Below are 21212 nucleotides of genomic sequence, written 5' to 3' on the forward strand. Positions count from 1 at the left end.
TGGAGGTCTGATGATGACCCCCCCCCCCCCCCCTCCCTGTTAAAAAATATGCTGATTTAGCTAAAATAATTTGAACTTTGCACTCAAATTACATTCTAACACAATACGAGTCCCATCTAATCTGTGATACTCTTCATTGTCTTGACGGTCTTCTCAATCCCCAGTGGGATTATGGGATTTGTGTTAAAATGTGAATGAGTAAATATACTGTATGGATTTTTGAGAAGGGGTGCGAGTGTGGGGGGGTTACATTCAATTTGGGTGATTGTTTGGCACGCGCCCGCCTGCAATCCACTTAAAGGCCGGTGATTAGAAAGTAGCATATGTGCATCCTAGCCTGGCTCGCATTTAATCTCCTTTCGTTGGTTTGTGTTTAGAAAGGCAAAGAAATCAGTGAAATGCGGCAAGTAGAACGCCCCCTAGTGGAGAAGTCTAATACTTGCACACAACATTACAAAGTCATTGAAAATATAAATAAATTTCACTTCAATACGGTTATATTTATATTTATTAATGCTGCCAAAAATGTTTCTAAATGCTTTGTGCCCCTCACCCCCCCCCCCCACCCCACCAAACACAGATGTACCAACAAATATTAATTGTGTCATCTGAAAATGACTCTTTGTTTTGGTTGATGCCATTTGCAGTCTTTATCCTTGCTCTTTTTATCTTTTTTTTTAATCTTGTGGAAATTCTGCAAAATTAGAAGTCCAATTGCTCTAGATGGGTTATTAAATCTGGTGCACCCTCCCTCAGGCGAGCGTGCACGCTTGTTTCTGCGTGAAGCATATGATTTTGAGTGGAGTAATTTAGAAGATGAGCGTCCGGCCATTGTTATCGGGATTATCTGGCTCTTGCTGCTCAGATAGGTTAACATGCGGCGGATTAGAGGGGGATTATCCCCCCGACCACACCAGACAAGAGCTGCCCTGAAAAGACCTCTGCCCCCCCTCACAGCCCCTCCCACCCCACCCCGATTCACATTTTGACCCCACCGTTCACTTGGGTTTTTAATTTAGCTTTCACGCACGGCGTTTGTGTGCGCTTAAAGCCCACAAAAGACGACTTAGGCTTCAATTGAATGTTAATATCATATTTTGACCTGGCTAAAAAAAAAAATGATGGCCAAAATATTAGAAAAGCCTCATTTTGTGAGGTTAATCTCGGGCGGTATCAAACAAAAGTGTGATACAGGGCCTGCTTGTGCATTTTTGATGACACAACAGTCCTTCCTTAAGTATGCTTAGCTCAATGCTAACCAACAATGCAAAATGCCATAGACAGGCTAGTAATTTGTGTCAACGTGGCTTCATTGTGAATTTGTCTTAATAAGAACATGAACATTTTTAATCGTCAATCAGAATCATTTTAAGAAACAAACTGATGAGCTTTGTCAGGCTAGCTAGCATGCATCCAAAATTATTTGCACTCCAGCTGTTTATATTTTTATAGCTTGCGCGGTCACAACAGCCCCAACATCTGCCATAGTTGGAGGACCGATTTGTCAAATTATCTGATTATCTTGTTTGTTTAGCGGCAAGGTGTTTTGTGTTTTCATGTTTGCAGCCGTCGTCCCATCTGTCTCTTATGTTGTTTGTGCACATCTGCGACAGCCGTGGTTCACCTGAATGCGACATCACCTTCAGACCTCTCTTTTGGGCAGTTTGGCATTTTCTAGAATTCACCCAAAGTCTCCCAAAGAGGCAGGAAGTGATTAGCGGCTTAACAAAGCGATGGGTGACCCCTCCCCTGCCACCAGGTACTGTTAAAAGTTAGAGTGGGGGGGAGGGTGCTTAAGAGGTCACTGTTAAGTTGTCAGAGGTCAGTGGAGGGGTTAATTAGAGGCCGGGGTCATTGTTTATGACAAAAAGGGGGATAAGCACTCAGAAAGTGTCCATCCGCCTTTACGCTAATTGCACTGCCTCTGAAATGGGACGGTGCACAAGTGACTTGTCAGGGCGCTTCGAATTAAAATTGAGAAGACTCGATCAAAGCGTACATGAGCCGAGCTGTTCTTCTTCTGGTCAGGACATCATAAAGCTGATTTAGGTACAATCGAGGCGATTACCTCGACAAACGTGCAGTGAAAAGTGTCACATGGTTCGCCAACAATACTTGACCCCCCCCCACTCCCCTCTTGTCATTGCGGCTAATTGGAAGTAACCCCCTTGGCACATCTGCATTGCATCATCTAGCAATGGAGAAGCTGATGTATGAGCAATCCTGTGCATTTTGCCCCGCCTCCAAAAGAAACATATTTTGACTTTTGATGCTAACTGCCCCTCTGGACCCCCCACTTGGACAAAAGCATATGGCGCTGGCCCACCAACATGTGTTAATGTTGATTGAATAATGCCCCCGCCGCTATTTGACTAATGTTAGCACAGCTTTAATCCAAGCGTCGACGAGAATGCGGCTTAGCTCACATTTTAATAATATTAAAGGACAGACAAAAGTGATTAGAGTGGGCGCTGGTCGTTTATCTGCGCGGCTACCTGTCCGTCCATCTGTTGTTTGATTGCTATTTGACCATAGATGTCAAAAATTTCACAAAATTGAAATTATGTCATATACGTGAACAGTTTCCGATGTTTGCCGAGTGACAGCATCGTCGTGATAACCATTTCCAGTCTCCATTTGGATCATCTAAGCTATTTAAGAAATGTCTCATTATTTTTCATGAAATTTAAACTTTTTGGGGAAAAATTACAACTTTTTAAAAACATTCCAACGTTTTTTTATCTAATATTGTAAATTTATTTTCAATAGTTTCCAATCTCGCCCAGGAATCTGGTTGTGCGTGTTTGATTGACAGGTCGCATCTCCAGTCCGTCCAATCAGAAGTGCGCGCGACGGTCCCGCCCCCCTCAAAGGTGCACTCAAAGAGCGCCTCTCCGAGTGGCTCGTATGCACATGGTCCGTGCGCATCCATCCCCTACACATGGTGTTCAGGTCGCCTCTCGACTTCTTCTCCGCCTCCCGTCTACTCCTTCCCCCCACGGCCAATGCCACCCCCGGCGACCCCCCGGTCTCCTGCGCGCCTCTACCGGGCCTGTGCTTCTCGGCCTCGCAGATCGCCAGCGTATGCGAGACGCTGGAGGAAACGGGCGACGTGGAGCGCCTGGCGCGCTTCCTCTGGTCCCTCCCGGTGACCTCGGACGGGCGTGACTCCATCTCGGAGCACGAGTCAGTGCGGCGCGCCCGCGCCGTGGTGGCCTACCACACCGGCAGCTTCCGCGAGCTGTACCGCATCGTGGAGACTCACCGCTTCACGCGCGCTTCCCACGGAAAACTGCAGGCCATGTGGCTGGAGGCGCACTACCGAGAAGCGGAGAAGCTGCGCGGCCGGCCGTTGGGGCCCGTGGACAAGTACCGCGTCCGCAAGAAGTTCCCGCTGCCGCGCACCATCTGGGACGGCGAGCAGAAGACGCATTGCTTTAAGGAGCGCACGCGCGGACTTCTGCGCGAGTGGTACCTCCAGGATCCCTACCCAAACCCCGGCAAGAAACGAGAACTGGCGCACGCTACCGGCCTCACTCCGACCCAGGTGGGGAACTGGTTCAAGAACCGCAGGCAGCGAGATCGAGCCGCGGCTGCCAAAAACAGGTTAGTCGCTCACACCGATTTTCTGCTCATTCTAAGGCTTAGAATCTAAGCCAAAATGAAGTCCTAGGATATCAAGTCATAATTCTGAGTGGTTTTACTAGCCGAGGGCGGCGCACCACAGGCGCCCTGTGGACGTGCGTAAAAGGCTCATTCACGCGTAAAAGCGCGCAGCCATTCAAACTTGTTGGTTTTGGGTATTTCGGTCAGGCAGAACTAAGTGTGTCTGTCTCAGACTCAAAAGGGGAGTGTGACGATGATCAGCCGGATTGTCTTCCCATTTGGACCCCCCCCCCCCCTCTATATTTTCACCATTTAAATATGTGTTGCCATTGAAACGAATAATTGAAAGCAATTTAGAATCATTTAGCTTATTTTACATCGAAGAAAAAAAATGTGTGTCACCCTCAGGTTGCAGCACCACCGTTTGTGTTCTGACGGCGCGGGCCATCCCCTGGGCGTTGGGGCGTGCAGTCCGAACCTGAACGCGGACCGAGCCGACGGCCAAACACTCCTCTCGGACAGTGACTCGGACTTGGACGTCTGACGCTTATCATGATCACAAATATTATTATTATGAATATTACATGATGAATAATATTACAAATATTGGATTGAGAAAACACTGGTGGTCCCAATCTTCCCGGACCCTCATCCTCAGCTATGCAAGCTTGTTGTATTTGTGCATTGACATGTGACAATCCACATTTCATGTCTTTTTTTAAATATGGTGTCCCAGGTGTCCGCGGATGTAGACAATCATTATTCCTAGTTTAATTGAACGTTGACCTCCAATGTTTTATGTACTTGAAATCAAATGTTTTGTTACTTTATATAAATAAAAGTATTTAATGTATTTCTGTTTTTTTTTTCATGAGTGTCTTGTTGGCAAACAGCTGGCACCCAGCTGCACACAGACAAACACACAGATATAAAAAAGAATTATATGATTGGTTTATTAATATTTTTTCTTGAAAAAAAAAGCAAACTCTTGAGTAACAATAAAGACCTGAGTAACAGTAAACTTTCCATCACCTTGCAGACTACTAGTTGAACATGAATCATAATTTTTCAGGCACAATGACGTCACTTTTAGGATGCCAGCTAAAGCTGGGTGATGATTCCCGATGGCCAGGAGGGTTCGCAATTGCTCAGATTTATAATACTCCGACCTCCCTTGGCTATTTTGACAACTGGAAGGGCCGAGGACTAAGCGGAACTTCAGTCGGGTTTGAGCCATACAAATATTTATTTTATTAACTTTTGTTATTTTTATATATTAACTCGTACTGAATAGGGAAAACTGCATTGCAATTGGCATCACGCCAACGCCAGGTACTCAAGTGTATAATTTAATTTTAACTTTTATTTGGGTACAGCTGTTGAAAATTGACTTTTTTACTTTTATAAGTTTTTAACAAACATCTGTATTTCTACTTTGGTAGAGAATGTGATTAGTTTAGCAACATTTGCGTGAATCTAGCACCAAAAGTCCTAAATTGGCATCAACACCGGTCACACTAACACAACCGCGTGAACGCGCACTACCTCTGCCTTCCTCTCCTCGGTTGCGCGCACCATGACGCGTTTTGCGCATTTCCTGCGGGCACGCGCGGAGACGGGAAGCAGAGGCAGGCGGGGGCGCTCGCGCACGGACAACCGCGCGCGCGCACACACACACACAGAAAAATCGAACGGTGGCGAAGAAGCGAACGTGAGTGATGCACTCGTGAACGCCGTGGAACCGAACACGCAAACCGGGGGGGAATCGGACGACTCGGAACCGTCGTTTGGACGCGGGAACGAGTTCCGTGAATTGAGCGTTTAAGCGGCGGGAGATTAATCCTTCGAGGCGGAGGGGGGAGCGACAGCCCATAGACTAGGGGCCGGAGACTGGAGCGCCAAACCCGGATGGCTAGGCGCGGCTGCTCCCGCTCTCCCCCACCCTGAGCCCGAGTGAGGCACACCGTGGACGTGTGGTGTATATGTACGTATGTCGGGGTGGCGGTGGGGGGGGGCCGCAGTAGAAGAAGACAGCTCACGGGAGGCTGCTCGTCGGCGTCCCGGGTTTGAGATCTTCAGCCCTGTTTCCGCTTGTGCCCAAGCATAAACAATCCAGGAGTAGGACGTCTTCTTTCTCGTCATCCTCAGACCAGAATATGTCTGCAGAGTCCAGGCGTCATTATGGGATGTAGCCCCACTGTGGTGTGACCGCCCCCCCCCACTCCCCCATTTCCCCACTCCACTCACTGGAAGGAAACTGCTTGGAAAAGGCAGACGACCCCCAAACAGAAAGCTCAAGGAAGGAAGGAAGTCTCAAACATGCCGGTGTTCAGCGGCCTCCTGAAGGTGCGAGTGTGCGAGGCGGTGGACCTCAAGCCCACCCCATGGGCGCTGCGTCACGCCGTGGGTAAGAGCGGCTCCTTCCTGCTGGACCCCTACCTGGCACTCAACCTAGACCAGACTCGTCTGGGCCAGACGGTCACGCGCACCAAGACCAACAGCCCCGCCTGGCATCAGGAGTTCTGCACCGAGGTGCGCGAGGGCCGTAGCCTGGAGCTGTCCGTGTTCCACGACGCGCCCATCGGCTACGACGACTTTGTGGCCAACTGCACCATCCAGCTGGAGGACCTGCTGCAGAACGGGACGAGGCACTACGAGGATTGGGTAAGTGGGCTTCGCGGTGGGTTACTCTGGGTCTCGTGACCGGAGAGAATGCAGTTTGGCTTTCTGAACTTTGTTGTTTGGCTTTTCATAGTCAGGACAGCTAAGCTAAAACTAAAAAGTGGTACCAAGCCAAGTGCTCCCGATAAGTGCCAAATTTGCTTCTATCAAAACCAGGTACTGTAGTACTCCAACTAATTGCCAGTTTAAATCCAGTACTGCCAAAGAAAGATGTCAGAGCAAATATAATCAACCCGGATCCCGAATCAGCACCTATTTAAAGTGTGTCCTGATGTATTTATTTAATTAAAAATTCTGCAGCACGCCATCTAATTTACCACATCCCATCCTCCCTCCACAATTCTTCGCATTCCTCCCCAGGCTGGAGAGAACGGTAAGTTTCATTCCCGAGCGTCCAGGTCGGGAGGCGCATGTAGCGCCCCCCCTTTGACCCCCCCCCGCTGAAGCTTCTTCTCATGTAATCAGATTTGAGCCGATACCGTGATGTCGGAACGCCGCATCCGTAGACGCCACGTATAAAAGGGCCCGTTTGTTCATGGGCCGGAGAGTTTGTCCTCAGCGACAACATGTGATCCCGTCCACAGACTACCCCCCCCCCCCCTGCGGCCCCCCGCTCTCAAGCACTTTTGTTTTATCTCGTCTCACTTTGTGTTCCAACAAAAGGGGAATTTTGCCTGAGCCTCTGGGTTCAATTAGCTGCACGTGCGCTGGACTATTTAAACCCCCTTAACAAATCAGGTCTAAGTTACACACTAAACCAGATACTACCAACATTCAGCTACAATCAGATAAGACCAAAAACAAGTAAAAAAAAAAGCGGGCGCCAAACTACTTCGTACCAAAACAAAGGTAGGACCAATCCCGACCAATGGGGCGTTGCATTTCCCAATTTACTGCAGCGTAATCTTTTAAAGTGGTCCCACTAAAACCGGTCCAGAACAGATTTTTTTTTAATCATCATTTTGCTCACAGTGCAATACGGTTTTTAAGCAAGCAACGCTTATGTAACCTTTGGCTCCATACCTTAGCGGCTAAAAGGGGGCAGGCACGCTCGCACCCTGCGCCGTCCAAGCTAAGGTCAGACCGTATGGATTCCTCTGTCGATTGAGCGCCCTGGTATTGATAAGCTCGCCGCTCAATCATTACATCACAACGACGACGGACCATTCGTGCGCCCTTCCCATTGTTTACAATTCCGAGTGACTAATCCTTGACGTCGTTGCGTACAATCTGTAATGTTTTTATAATGAGATTTATTTTTAGATGTTTTTTTTTTTCCCCCACAAACGCACTCAAATTAGTGGAAGACTGCCATTAGTGTGCTTCTTTCCAAATAATTGCGTCAGAAAAAAAGCACTGTAATTAGTGGAAAGTAACATTTAGTGAGGGTTTATTATTTATCAGCAAATACTAGAAGATCGTAACACACAGTAAAAGTTCAACTCAAGCTAAGCTAAAACACCTCCTGTTCTTTTCTATCCGTCCATCTCGGACTTCCCACTGGCCGCCGGCGCCATGGCACGGGTGAAATATTAACCAGGCTTTGATGCTTATTAATTGACCCCCCCCACCCCACCCCCCGGCGTTCTCCCACCAGCAGTCATTGAGATGCTGTGTGAAGAGCGTCACTATGGCGACGCTGACAGGCCGTCCGTCCCCTGGGTGACAGCCTCTCACCTGCGGACCAAGAGCAGGAAGGAGGTCTTCAAAAAGATTCATCAGCAACTTTTTGGGAAAATTATAACCAGCTAGTTATTGAAAAATATAATCCCCAAAGCGGGTCCTTTTATTTCTCTTTCATCATCTTTTTTCCCTGGCAACGACTTACATCTTGTTTTGTGTTTGCTGTCATCAGGATGACACGGTAGCCGTCAAAAAGAATGCCTGCGTGTATGTGGAGGAGGAGAACATCTTAACGTGGTCCAAATGGAGAATTTGACTGTATTGCAGCCATTGCAAAGTCTCATCATGTCCACACTTGCTGTTTCCATCACAGAGTCAGGCCAAGCTTAACCAAACACACACACACGCGGGCGGATTCCAAAAAGCAAAATAATAGCATTTTTCTTGAAGGAAAAAAAAAAAAATCGATGAAAATCAGGATTAGTGTTTTTCTGTAAATATTTGTTTTTCTTTGAAGGATATATTTTCCACTTGTGTGACATCTAATCAGAGCCTCGGTGCCTCCGCCACACTGTGCAGCTCCTCTTACATGATTAGCCGTCTATGATGTTGCATTAAAGTTGCATGAGGCGCATGCTGCTTCACTCGCCGGTTACCTTCTCGTCGGAGTGACCTCGATTTCGACATCCGTCGCGCTTAAAATGTGATCTGAGTAGAAACAATGGACCGGCACAGTTCGATTAATAGCACACAAACAATGATGTGTTTTCATGTTTGGACTGAAAACATCATTTCAATCTTCACAGGGTGGGGGGGGGGGGAATGCTAACCTTAAGGCTAAAAAGACGGAATCACAAGAGTCATTCCGAGTCAGCAGTCGGGCAATCGAGATCGGAAGTCTTGCTTAAAGCGGCCTTGGCCTGGAATTTTTTTTTCCTGTGTATTTTCATGTCAATTTTGTGTAGGTCTAATCCTATTTCTTCTATTGTCATGTGTTTTCAGTTGATGTGTGTGTTCGCAGACACCTCACACTCGCTTGTGAAAGCCGTGCACACACACACACACACTAGCAGGCAAGTTGTAGTGCGAGTGTGTCGGCGCTCCCTCGGCGTCCACGGCGAAACGTGTCATGTGACAGATGGATGTGGGAGGCGGCTTGTCAATGAGACTAAATTCTCCGCCAAGGGGGAGGAGGGGGGGGGCAGGGTGAGCGAGCCACTTGCACACTATCGATACAATGCGTGCTTTAGCTGGCCTGTCTGTGCCGCATACGTGTGTGTGTTCGCTAGCGTCAATCTCACCCCCCAATTCATGGTGGAGTTTTTAAATCAATTTTCCCCATTGAAATGAATTCAAATGCCATTAATCCGTTCCAGCCGCCATAAAAAACGTGTGTTACATTTGTAAAAAAAAAAAAAAACGATTCAAGATGTGTTGAATGGTGGGCTCCATCGCAAATCCACTTTATGGTCATCACACACACTTGTAGGAGTTTGTGAAGTTAGCCGTCTCCTCCCGCTGGTATGTGCTTGCTAATTGGACTAACAAGATTACTGAGGCCGACTAGATTCTCCGGCACTCTCCTCCCATCTTTTGTAGCTAGGCCGAGGTGTGTGTGTGTGTGTGTGTTGGGGGCTGGTTGGGTGTCACACTGCCAAGATTCTGTCAGAATCCAAAATAAATTGAAGCACGTTGTAACTACACATCTTGCTAACCAACATTAGCACGTAGTCGGCTAGCATGCTCATTGTAATCGTTTCTTTCTGTACGTTCAACTTCTGTATCATGAATCAACTTTTAAATTTGTGTTTTTTTTGCACAGTCGATAAACTGGCCTTGCCATGAGATTTACTGACCCTAAAGGGAACCTGAAGGCATCACGCCATCCTCCAGTTCCCCAAAGGTGGCAGAGTGCTTCTCGCTGGCGTTAATATCCTGGCGAGTTATGCAAGAGGCAGCATTTGAGGATTAGCGCCTGGTTTTCAAGGCTAGCCGATCCACATCAAGAATCCCACTGGCGTTATTGCCGATGCTTTTGACGCAATAAAAAATCGAAAACTAACAATGCTGACATTGTGTCCATTGTGCTGATTGTCTTGGTGGGCAATAAATTTTTTCTTTTTCTTTGCGGTCTCATATTTATCTGCTAGCCGCACGTTGCATCTTTGACGCGGCGCTGATGTGCGAGTCGGGCCGCTTGCATAAGAGGATCTGCGGCTGTCCTGGAGCTTAGCCAATGATTTAATGCCCCCCCCCCCCCCCATTTTGTTTTTTTATTCATGCTCGCGTTCCTCATGCCTCCCCCCCCCCAAATTTTAATCTGAGTAATTGCATGTGTATTCTAAGGGGATGATGTCATCAGTTCTTGAATAATTTGGTTGGATGATGTCTTTTATAACGGGGTCTTAATCTCTCCTCGTAATCGCACACCCGAGCACACTGGCTCCATTCAATGTGTTTTTGGAGACGCACTTTGTGGCCTGAATGGAATCAGTCACAAAATAAATAAATGAAGAATAAATTCATTAAAAGTGTTTAGGTTATCTGATACCAGGTGCAGGTATCGGGCTGATATTTGAAGGTATCGGGTACTCGTGGAAACTACCGATACCAAAATCCAACCATTTTTTTTTCTTCTTTTGTTTAGATCGATTTGGAGCCCGAGGGGAAGGTGTACGTGGTCATTGACCTGTCTGGATCTTCCACTGAGGGTAAGCAAGCTCTTCCACCATATCCTGTAAAAATCCACGAAACAAACATTACTTCAAAAACCCCCACTATTGCGCAATATAGGATTCAGACTGCTGTACAGCATATATAATTAAAGTTATAGGATGAAAAAGTAAGTAGCCGTGAGTGGCGTTCCGTGTCGATCCATAATGACTTCCAAGGCATACATTAGACAACATCCTGCGGCCATTTTGTTTTCTCAAACGATGGATTGCAAGTCTTATTTCTTAAAAAAGGCGTTTGCACCTGCACCTGTGAACCCCCTCCCCCCCGCCCCCCAACCTCACCCCTACCGCCCGCTTATAAATAGACACGCTGCCTTCCGGTGGGAGTGTGTGCATGCGTATGGATGTGGGTGGGGGGGGGGCGAGAGGTTCTCCGTGGCGACGGGACAGGGAGTTCTTAAAATAGCAGGTGAGATGGAGCTAAGGATTACGCACATGCGCGTCTAAGAGACGGCGGCATCTCGGTCGCCATTGGACACGCCGGCCGTGACCTCACGGTTGAGCGGCCACGCCCACTCTTGAACTTCCTGCCAGAGTTCATCTGGCTGGAGCGGGTGCAGATGTACACAAGTGTACTCTTGTCGTCGGTTTCTTGCAGGAGGCAAATAATCTGACCTAATCTGACCATCTGCACTCCCTCGCTCCTCCATCTTTATTCTTCACGTCGGTCATTTCATTATCTATCTCGCCACGAATAAGCAAACGTAATCATCAAGCAACTCAAATGTAGCCATGCTGAGTCCAAGATTCTTTTTTTTTTTTTTTTAATCCCGAATGGTTTATGTGTTTAATGTTAGTGTCCGCTCGCTCATGACTGGATGGATTACCGCCATACTTGCGTGTGTGTGTGTGTGTGCACATTCCATGCAGAGTGCGTCTGTCGCCACGACGATCCCGCTCTGCTGTTGTTAAGCCTCATCAACCTTTTTTGTCTTCCTCTATGTGCGTCTGCGTGTGTGTGGACAGATGGATGATGTATTATGTAAAACAAAAGTGATCCCACTGATGGCCTGTTTAGCTTGTTTAGCTGTCTCCACCCTCTGGCCAGCATCTCACACACACACAAGTACCCACACACACCGTGCAGCAACATCATGACAATGTTGATCCCAGGGTTTCTTCATTTACAGAATGACTTGGTGTTGTTGAACTTTCCAGGCAGGGGGGGGGGGGTTGATATTGCACAGACGCAAGCTGTCTTCCAAATGGACGGCTGTTAGCTTGCGCTAGCTCGTGTATGTGTGTGTCCCTCGATATCTCGCCGGTAATTGAGCTCAGGAGGAGTAAGCACATCTCTTCCTCACCCGGGAGCTTGAGGGAGGCAAAGTAGGACGCCGGCGTGTGTGGGAGGCGTGCTCGCGGAGGCGTTTCTCTTGTCTTCAGGTTGCCCTCCGAAAGCGCTCGTCTCTTCTGGGGAAGCCAACCAGCCGCCTAGCGCGTGAGGAGGAGTATTTTTATTTTAACACGCCTCCCACACGGCGAGGTATAAATAGCGGCGGACACCGGGAACCGACGCCCCCCCCCCCCCCTCTCCGTCCTTTACATGACAGAAAAATCTTCCGTTTGGACTTATTTGTGTTCTCCATGCAGCCTCGGGAGCCAACGAGAATGAGGAGCGCGTTTTCCGGGAGCGGATCGGCCCGCGGCGCCGCCAAGGTGCGGTGCGCCGGCGCGTCCATCAAGTTAACGGACACAAGTTCATGGCCACCTACCTGCGGCAGCCCACCTACTGCTCGCACTGCAGAGACTTCATCTGGTACACACACACCTCATGTTGTGTGTTTTAACGACAACACACTAACATTAATTTCTTTTTAATAGGGGCGTCCTGGGGAAGCAAGGCTACCAGTGTCAAGGTGAGTGCTTGTCTCACAACTCTTAAGCGACACCAAAAAAAATTATTCTTCCACCAGTCTGCACGTGCGTGGTCCATAAGCGCTGCCACGAGCTCATCATCACCAAGTGTGCCGGCATGAAGAAGCAGGAGGACACCCCGGAGGAGGTAAGCCAAGCCATGGTATGTCCTAAAGCACAGCCGGTGAGCTTTGTCTGGCTCCCCCTGCAGGTGGGCTCGCAGCGCTTCAGCGTCAACATGCCGCACAAGTTCAGCATCCACAACTACAAGGTGCCCACCTTCTGCGACCACTGCGGGTCACTACTGTGGGGCCTCCTGAGGCAGGGCCTTCAATGCAAGGGTGAGTTTTGTGAACATGTACATTTTGCCAGAGATCCAATTGCGTCAAATCTGTGCGCAGTGTGTAAGATGAACGTGCATAGGCGTTGCGAGAAGAACGTGGCCCCCAATTGCGGCGTGGACGCCCGAGGAATCGCCAAGGTCCTCTCCGACCTGGGAGTCACGCCCGATAAGATCTCCAACACGGCTCAGCGTCGCAGGAAGGTAAATCGGCAAAACTGAAGAAAGCGATTTGCTACATAAGCTTCATAAATGGCAAATCGAGGGCAGACCTAAAATACTCTGCCTCTGGGCAAAAAGCTCCAACATGCAGGAATTTTTCTTTTTTTTTTTTTTTTTTTTTTAACACTGCCATTACTTGTTTTCTGCAGTTGACGCCCGGGCAAGACACTCCCCAATCTCCTCCGGAGCTTTCGCAGACAGAGAACAGCTTCAGCCAGCCGGCTATCCCCACCTCGCCGTCCCAGCAGGGTAAATATCTAAGAACAGTTCATTTGATCCAAAAAAAAAAAAGGTCACATGATTCACACATACAACAAAGATGGAGTTTTTAGTATAAAAGCAAAGTTTGGCACTCCATGTGAACAACAAGTACGAGCGGCCCGCTGGAGAGCCAACCTGAGGAATTCTAACGCGCCGCCCACCGCCATTTGCTCGTCGCAGTTAGTCATCACCGCCTCACACTTTTCCTCACACAAGTTGACTCGGTTTGTTCTACAAAGTGTCTTCGCCGACGCCCTTAAAGAAAACTTTGTTGTTTCTTCATCGGTCTCGCCGTTGGATATTTTCGCAATTGTGATTGACGGGTCTCAAAATTTTGTCAAACAGATTTGGCGGAGTCGGATCGGCTACAGGACACGCTGTCACTGGACCAGCAGGGACCCCAGCACTCCTCCTCGTCCTCCTTGTCCTCCTCCGCCACCTCCACCACCTCGTTGTCCACCGGCTCGTCGTTGGGCGGCCGCGAGAACGGACAGAGCCAGAGGAAGACCCTCAAGGACTTCAACTTGATCAAGGTTCTCGGCAAAGGCAGCTTCGGCAAGGTTTGTTGGGGTTTTTTTTCTAGCGTGATCAGGTCTGGTGGTGGAGGGTGGTCCTATTGGTCTCCTGCTTTTAGGTGATGCTGGCGGAGCTGAAGGGGACGGAGGAGGTGTACGCCGTCAAGGTTCTGAAGAAGGACGTGATCCTGCAGGACGACGACGTGGACTGCACCATGACGGAGAAGCGCATCCTGGCTCTGGCCCGTCGACACCCCTACCTCACCCAGCTCTACTGCTGCTTCCAGACTCGAGTAGGACGCACCTTCACTTCGGACCAGCCCATGTGGCCTTGAAATCAAATAGTTTCAAAAATCCAATTTCAGAGTGTAATTGAATTTGACCAATTTTCTTTTTTTTTAATAACATTTTTTTAAAATCCAATTTCTGAGTTCAATTGAATTTTACCAATTTTATTTTTTATCTATTTTATCTAAGAATGTGACATTATTTAACAGCGATTGAAAAAAAAAAAAAAAGGCTCACAGATTCCTCCCTGGCAGGACCGCTTGTTCTTCGTCATGGAGTACGTGAACGGCGGCGACCTGATGTTCCAGATTCAGCGCTCGCGCAAGTTCGACGAGCCACGCTCGCGATTCTACGCCGCCGAAGTCACGTCGGCGCTCATGTTCCTGCACCGCAACGGCGTCATCTACAGGTCGGTGGCAAAATTGCATATTTGCAATCGCCCCCTCCTCGCCTAACAAATGCGTCGGCTTCGTTAGGGACTTGAAGCTGGACAACATCCTGCTGGACGCCGAGGGCCACTGCAAGCTTGCCGACTTCGGCATGTGCAAGGAGGGCATCATGAACGGCGTGACCACCACCACCTTCTGCGGCACACCTGACTACATCGCCCCTGAGGTGAACGCAGGCCACGCCCACAAATCCACCACAAATCATCCACAAATCTTGAAAAGTGCCTTTTTTTTTTTTTTAGATCCTGCAGGAGCTGGAGTACGGAGCTTCGGTGGACTGGTGGGCGCTGGGGGTCCTGATGTACGAGATGATGGCGGGCCAGCCGCCGTTTGAAGCTGACAACGAGGACGACCTGTTCGAGTCCATCTTGCACGACGACGTCCTCTACCCCGTGTGGCTCAGCAAGGAGGCCGTCTCCATCCTGCGAGCGGTACAAAAAAAAATTTAATCATAGAAGTAGGATTTGTTTTCGTTTTTTTTGTTTTCAATTACCGTGGCACCGGCACAAACGTTTCATTCACATTTCCTCACACCCACAGAAAGTGCACTTGACGCCATTTGGTGATGAGGTGTTAGAATTCACACAAAAAAGTCAGTCAGAGGTTGCGAACGCTAACAACGTGATCATAGAGCCGCAAATTGCTGTTGCTGCACTTGACGGACGCCGGGACAAAAGCGACGCCTGCTTTCAGCGGCGGGAAACCGGCGGCCCCCCGGCTGACCCGTCTCATTAGACGCCTCTTCGCACCATTATCGCCGCGAACGCGCTCGCGATTAACGCCTGGCCCGTTCTGTCCCCGCCATTTAGCAGATAGAAGAGATGAACGGGTTCCTCGTACGCCGTTAAACTCCTACTGGGAAATTTGTGGAACCTATTGTGTGTGTGTGAGCAGAGGCGGAAAATAAATACACACAAAATACATATTATTGTTTATGTGTGTAGTTCATGACCAAGAATCCGGCCAAGCGTCTGGGTTGCGTGGTGAGCCAAGGTTGCGAGGAGGCCATCAAGACGCACCCCTTCTTCCGTGAGATCGACTGGCTGCTGCTGGAGCAGAGGAAAGTGCGACCCCCCTTCAAGCCGCGCATTGTAAGCGACATATTTCATTTTGGCGCATTCACAAAGCTCCATCTGATTCAAATTTGTTCATGACAAAACAATGTATCGCTCCTCCACTAGATGGCAGAAGGTAATTGTATCCACATTTGGGTTTCCGTAGAAAACCAAGCGCGACGTGAACAACTTTGACCAGGACTTCACCAAGGAGGACCCCGTGCTCACGCCCACCGACGAGGCCATCATCCGGCAGATCAATCAGGAGGAGTTCAAGGACTTCTCCTACTGCGCCCCTGATGAGACTCACACCTAACACACACACAGAAACACACCCTTTTTGGCGCCGTGGTTACTTTCCATGCATTGTCGTCGTCGTTCTTGTCGTTGCCTGGATTTTATGATAAATATGCACATCCGCTTGAAAACACACAAACACATACACACACTTTAGACGGCTTCTTCCTCCCCGCAGAGCGCCTGTATACTGTACATATAAATCCAGATATTAGCCTGTGTCGCGTATTGTGTCGCTGTCGTCCGCAAGCTTGTTGCGCATGGACAAGCACCCCCCTGAAAGACCCCCGGTGTCTTTTAACGGCCCTCATTAGGGACCTGACTCCCCTCCGTTTTGTGCAATATAACCCTCTCTCATATCTTTCTATATGATATATTTTACGGCTTTTTATTTTGTAATCATTCCCGATTGGTCTGAATGACGCTTGTGTCCATCCAATGAATGTGCAGCTTACTCACAGGCTATTGAACTAATTACGACGAGCCGCCGTTTTGTCCCGAATGTACATTTTGGCTCGTGCGCGTGCGTGCCTGTGTGTGTGTGAGCGTTTCCACGGTTACCAGCAGTGTTCCCCCTGCTTCCCCTTGCAGCCAAACTGCTTGCTTTACTTTTTTCTTTTTTGAAATTATTATTATTGTAAAGTGTATTATCCGAGCGACATGTTTGTGTATATTACTCTTAACTATACTATTGTAGGTCTGTTACAGCCTGAGTGAAAGGACCAGCAGTTGAATTACCTCACATTTCCACCACCGATACAGTGGCGCAACTAATGCGCATGCCGAAAAGTCGCCACTGTACTCATCCACACACAAAACACGTATTTACACACGGACTGTTGTTGCGTGCACTGTAATTGGGAGCGGGGGCAAGGTTGGGGGGGGGGGGGGGGGGGGGCGGGGGGCGTGTGTGTGTGTGTGGATCTAGTGAAGCTTCGCGCAATCCAGGGATTAGCCTGATCCCGGTCACACTATCTTACATTGTGCCAAAAAGAAAGTACCGAAAACAAACCAATGTAGTGCGACGGCAGCCAGGCCCTGTCGTCTGTCTGCTGTCCGTCTGTCTGCTCTGACTCCAATAAAATGGCAAGAAGAAAAAAAAATGAATTGTTGTCAGCCCTCCTCCCGCATCCTTCCTTCCTTTTTTCGAGCTTGTGAGGCAGGTTCTGTTGCGTAGAGAGGGGAGGGGAACTGAGCGAAGGGGAGGGGGATGCGCTTTCTCCTCTGCATGACCTTTGAACTGCAGTTCAGTCGTTGCATTTTAATTGACTGACTGACTGACAGACGGACAAACTTGACGGCCGCAACGTGATGAGAGCTGACAAGGAGAGGAGAAGGTAAATTGATTTTTATATATTAGATCTTTATTTTTTTTAAATTGCATTTGCTTGTAATGATGAATTTACAAAGTTGATAAAAGTAACAAAAATAATTAACTAAATTTAGCATTTGTAAATTAGTCATTTATTTTCTCCCCAATATTTTTTCTTTTTAGGGGTGTGTAGGCTTTTTAGACGTTTCTTTCTTTCTGGCAGGGCGATCAGTCGCGAGGCAGCCAGGCGGAGGCGGCGAGTGGAGTCGGACATTTTTGGCGATTTGTGCCGCCTGCTACCGTTACAAGCGTCCATCAGAGATCACCTGGATAAACCGTCCGTCATCCGTCTGGCGCTCTGCTACATTCGACTCAAAACGCTGCTACAAAGTGACATGCTCTCAATACAAGTTTGAATTTTTTTTCCAACGTGCTCTTTCTGTGTGACTCATAAATACCGATATCATCTGTCGCAATCCACAGACAACTTGTACCTGTCACAGTTTTTGGATTTGAATGGCACGACAAAGGCTGCAGAGGAGACTGATATCTACCTAACCATCATGGAGGGATTTGTGATGGTCCTGTCCCTCGAGGGGGACATGATGTTCCTGTCCGACAACGTCAGCTGCTACCTAGGACTCACGGCGGTACAGTGCCCTCCACTCGTCCAATTTGCCCTTTGGAACAGACATATTTATTTTATATTTTATTTATTAATATTGGTATACTGCATTTGTATCATTTCATTTGATTATTGACTTTTGTTTGTATTCATAATTAGTTTTCCTTTTTTTCTTCTTTTGTGCCCGAAATAAACATATTTTAAAATTAGTACACACAGACACAAAGGTGAAAATGTCTATTAAAGATTTTTGTGACCCCCCCGCCCCCGCTCCCCTTTAGACTGAACTGATGGGCCACAACATTTTCGAGTTTACTCACCCGTATGACCACAAAGAAATCAAAAGTAATCTCCACCTAACTGAAGGTTTGTGAGAATTTGCGTGTATGTTTGAGGCAAGCACAGTTGATTCGTTATGAAATGAATTTGTTTGTTTAAGAGGAGTTTTGGAGCGACGCAAAACGGGACTTTGTGGTGAGGATTAAAAGCACCCTAAGCCTCCGAGGACAGAACACCAACATCAAGTCGGCCACGTGGAAGGTTGGGGAGTTATTTTTAAATTATATTTCAAGCGTTTCATTATTATTATTATTATTTTTATTCTTTGACATTTTTTCCTTTTGTAATTTTGGTGGCTTTTCTTTCTTTTTGCGACGGTAGGTGCTGCAGTGCCAGGGCCGAGCGAGAACTTGCGCCGGCCCCTTCCTGGCCTCCTGCCTTCTGCTCACCTGTCGTCCTCTGCCCGTGTCTCACACGCTCCTCTGCGCTCGCACCTTCAGCAGTCAGCACAGCATGGACATGAGGTTCACGCAGTGCGACCACAGGTGAGCGCAAACACTTGAAAAGATTTGATTTACCTTGATCTAATGGTGTGCGTTCGTGTGAAGCGTGTTGTCAATTTTAGGATACACTTCTCACGAGCTGGTGGGCCGCTCCATATATGAGCTTTGTCACACGCTGGACACGATCTGTTTGACCAAATATCACGTCGACTGTAAGTCATAAAGATGAAGCAGCATTGTTATTCCATGTTGTTTTTGAATTTTTTATTTTTTTGCAGTGTACTCAAAGAGCCAGTCAGTCAGCAGCCGCTACAGGATGCTAGTGAAGGGCGGCGGGTATGTGTGGGTGGAAAGCCACAGCGCCGTGGTACCGAGGGTCCGGACGTCCAAGTCCAGAAGCGGAGCCCCACAGCATCTTATGGTCCTCTGCGTCACCTACGTGCTAAGGTATATATTTTTGTACGCGACATTGAGGCAATATGACAATTTATTTATTTGTGCAACAGCGACGTGGAGGAGCCGTTCCTGCAGCTCTCCGTGGACCAATGATCGCAGCAGCTGAAGAACCGATCCAGCCTTTGGTCTTTCTCGGTTTGCAATCATTGCAATTTTCATACATGACATTTGGTAGAGCGTGTCTGTCTGACACTTGAAACTGATTGTTGATGCTTTTGATTGTGGTCGTCGATTATCTGGCCGCAGTGAGCGAGAGTGACGAAAGCGGCCCGTTTGACTCCTTCTTGACCTCTCCCTTTACTTCCTTTGGGGTTTCCTTTTGGGTCACTTGACACGTGGAGTGAGAGCAAAGGCGTCTGACATTGGCTATGCACACACGCGTGTGTAATGTGCAACGTGTGTCGATGGGGAGATGTGAGCAGACGCGAGGCGAAGCCGCAACTTCCTGAATGAAGACGCGCGGTAGGAGAGTTCTCGTGGGAACTTTTTCAACTTTTTACCTCTGGGCCCTCTCATGTGAAGACATACACACACACACAGTTTCAGTTCAACTGACTTTAGAGAAGACGTTCTCAGAATAAAATGCAGATGAATTGTAGTCATTTTTTAATTAAAATCGCAATATATTTTCTTGGACTAACTAACACTTAAGCTTAGGCAAGTTTTTTTAATTTTATTTGGGAGTCAACTAGAGTAAAGCCATGCAAGCAGCCTGGACTCGAACCCAAAATATCTGACCTGCGAGACAAACATGCTAACCACCCTTATTCAAAAGTATTCAAATAAATATTACTTCTACATTTTGTTTCTGCAACAAGTGGCTGTGACGTGTGGCTTTGCATGCAGAGCCTCACACTAATGCAACAGTGTAATATAGAAAACACTGGCGCCCTCTAGTGGACATTTGTTGTCAGTAAAAGGTCAAATGTATTGTAAAGCGATGACTCTTTCTATATTGAGACAAGTCATTTATTTTATATTAGCGCCACCGAGAAAAGTGGATCCACCGGGCAGTTGTGTATCTTCAGCCATCTAATAGAATAACTTATTTTTTTCTGACCAGTTGCTAGGCAACATGTTGACTTTTCAGCATTTAATGATCCCTTTAAAAGGGGTTGCCATGGAGATGCAATGCTTTTGTAGTCATAATAAAAAGGAAGGTGCATAATATATATTATTTGAATATATTACAATATTGTAACAATGATATTTTCCATGCAGTAATACACAATATTTAGCTTGGAAAAATATATTTTGGGCATTGAAGAATAATAAAACTAATCTAAATATTATGGACACATGATTCTTTGAGTTTCAATATATTAAATTAAATCAGAACAGTTTCCACCAGAGTTAAAAAAATCAGCTTGTAAGGAGATTTCAAGGTGACCCTGGCAGTTGTCCACGGCCCAGTCGCCCCCGTCGGCGTCTGTGTGTAGACTGCATTCTGTCAGTGTACCGAGAGCTGCAGCTTTTTTTTTTAGTCTGCATGTTAAGGTGGTAGGAAGCGGACGTTTCCACCCTCTCCTGCTGTTTCACGTCAAAGCAGCATGTGACCACTCACAACAGCCTCCCCCCCCCCCCCTATTGTGGTCATCAACATGGTGGGTGTTGTCGGGCTCTCAGCCAATGACACGGCCGCTGTTGCAGTCTTTGACATGGGGGGGCGGCATGGAGGTTATCTTTATTATCCTTTTATGATTTAAAATAAAGGACAGATATGACAATAGTTTCTTTTTGTTTTGTAAAGTGGACATTTATGGTGATAGATTAAATGACATAACATAATTTTTCTGTTTTGGATATAGAGTACCCAGTAAATATGGGCTGTTCCAGCAAATCTCTATTTCCATGGCAAACTATTTTGACTCAAACATACAGTGCAGTTTTTGCACAGATTGACTGTCTTTGTTTGTTCACCCCCAACGGTGGGTGCTTATCTTCCGTGCAGAGTCCACGGGTTTAAGTCCAGTCCGTAACATACGATTTCGGTGTGCGATTTTCATCCTATCGCTGCGGGCCGTATTAGGTCAAGCAGCACATATGTGTGAAGGAACACGCCATTGACAAGCTCTTACATAAGGCCACTGAGACTGGGGGAGCAGTCACA

At 47.6% G+C, this 21212-nt stretch overlaps 3 protein-coding genes across 5 annotated transcripts; all 3 read left to right on the forward strand.

Moving 5' to 3' along the window:
* Positions 1-361: 361 nt before the first annotated feature.
* On the forward strand, positions 362-4459 carry six3b (SIX homeobox 3b). The gene is made up of 2 exons (XM_049758847.1): positions 362-3606; positions 4015-4459. Exons 1-2 carry the CDS (start codon positions 2942-2944, stop codon positions 4148-4150), a joined length of 801 nt encoding a protein of 266 aa, XP_049614804.1. The 5' UTR covers positions 362-2941; the 3' UTR covers positions 4151-4459.
* Positions 4460-5207: 748 nt separating this feature from the next.
* Positions 5208-17034, forward strand: prkcea (protein kinase C, epsilon a). Of its 2 annotated transcripts, XM_049758211.2 has the most exons (15): positions 5209-6270; positions 10559-10622; positions 12237-12402; positions 12468-12502; positions 12560-12648; positions 12712-12841; positions 12902-13044; positions 13212-13311; positions 13669-13883; positions 13958-14131; positions 14381-14535; positions 14603-14741; positions 14818-15006; positions 15520-15666; positions 15797-17034. In XM_049758211.2, exons 1-15 carry the CDS (start codon positions 5926-5928, stop codon positions 15944-15946), a joined length of 2241 nt encoding a protein of 746 aa, XP_049614168.1. In that variant the 5' UTR covers positions 5209-5925; the 3' UTR covers positions 15947-17034. The 2 variants fall into 2 exon arrangements, with proteins under 2 accessions (XP_049614167.1, XP_049614168.1); XM_049758210.2 differs by having other exon boundaries at positions 5208-6270; positions 12560-12841.
* An 85-nt stretch (positions 17035-17119) lies between these two features.
* Positions 17120-20394, forward strand: LOC125990887 (endothelial PAS domain-containing protein 1). 2 transcript variants are annotated; one of them, XM_049758215.2, is made up of 9 exons: positions 17120-17264; positions 17463-17629; positions 17723-17889; positions 18146-18230; positions 18304-18404; positions 18525-18688; positions 18752-18858; positions 18925-19093; positions 19153-20394. In XM_049758215.2, exons 1-9 carry the CDS (start codon positions 17239-17241, stop codon positions 19193-19195), a joined length of 1029 nt encoding a protein of 342 aa, XP_049614172.1. In that variant the 5' UTR covers positions 17120-17238; the 3' UTR covers positions 19196-20394. The 2 variants fall into 2 exon arrangements, with proteins under 2 accessions (XP_049614172.1, XP_049614173.1); XM_049758216.2 differs by lacking the exon at positions 18752-18858.
* Positions 20395-21212: the final 818 nt, after the last annotated feature.

This window comes from Syngnathus scovelli, chromosome 21, assembly GCF_024217435.2.
Source record: "Syngnathus scovelli strain Florida chromosome 21, RoL_Ssco_1.2, whole genome shotgun sequence".
NCBI lineage: Eukaryota > Metazoa > Chordata > Actinopteri > Syngnathiformes > Syngnathidae > Syngnathus > Syngnathus scovelli.

Excerpts from the sequence above, each read along its gene's own strand:
- six3b (XM_049758847.1), top strand. The coding sequence starts at position 2,942 with ATGGTGTTCAGGTCGCCTCTCGACTTCTTCTCCGCCTCCCGTCTACTC. Across the intron at positions 3,607-4,014 it reads GCCGCGGCTGCCAAAAACAG|GTTGCAGCACCACCGTTTGT; the intron begins GTTAGTCGCTCA and ends TGTCACCCTCAG.
- prkcea (XM_049758210.2), top strand. The coding sequence starts at position 5,926 with ATGCCGGTGTTCAGCGGCCTCCTGAAGGTGCGAGTGTGCGAGGCGGTG. Across the intron at positions 10,623-12,236 it reads GTCTGGATCTTCCACTGAGG|CCTCGGGAGCCAACGAGAAT; the intron begins GTAAGCAAGCTC and ends TTCTCCATGCAG. Across the intron at positions 15,667-15,796 it reads CCCCCTTCAAGCCGCGCATT|AAAACCAAGCGCGACGTGAA; the intron begins GTAAGCGACATA and ends GGGTTTCCGTAG.
- LOC125990887 (XM_049758215.2), top strand. The coding sequence starts at position 17,239 with ATGAGAGCTGACAAGGAGAGGAGAAG. Across the intron at positions 17,630-17,722 it reads ACTCAAAACGCTGCTACAAA|ACAACTTGTACCTGTCACAG; the intron begins GTGACATGCTCT and ends CGCAATCCACAG. Across the intron at positions 17,890-18,145 it reads GCTACCTAGGACTCACGGCG|ACTGAACTGATGGGCCACAA; the intron begins GTACAGTGCCCT and ends GCTCCCCTTTAG.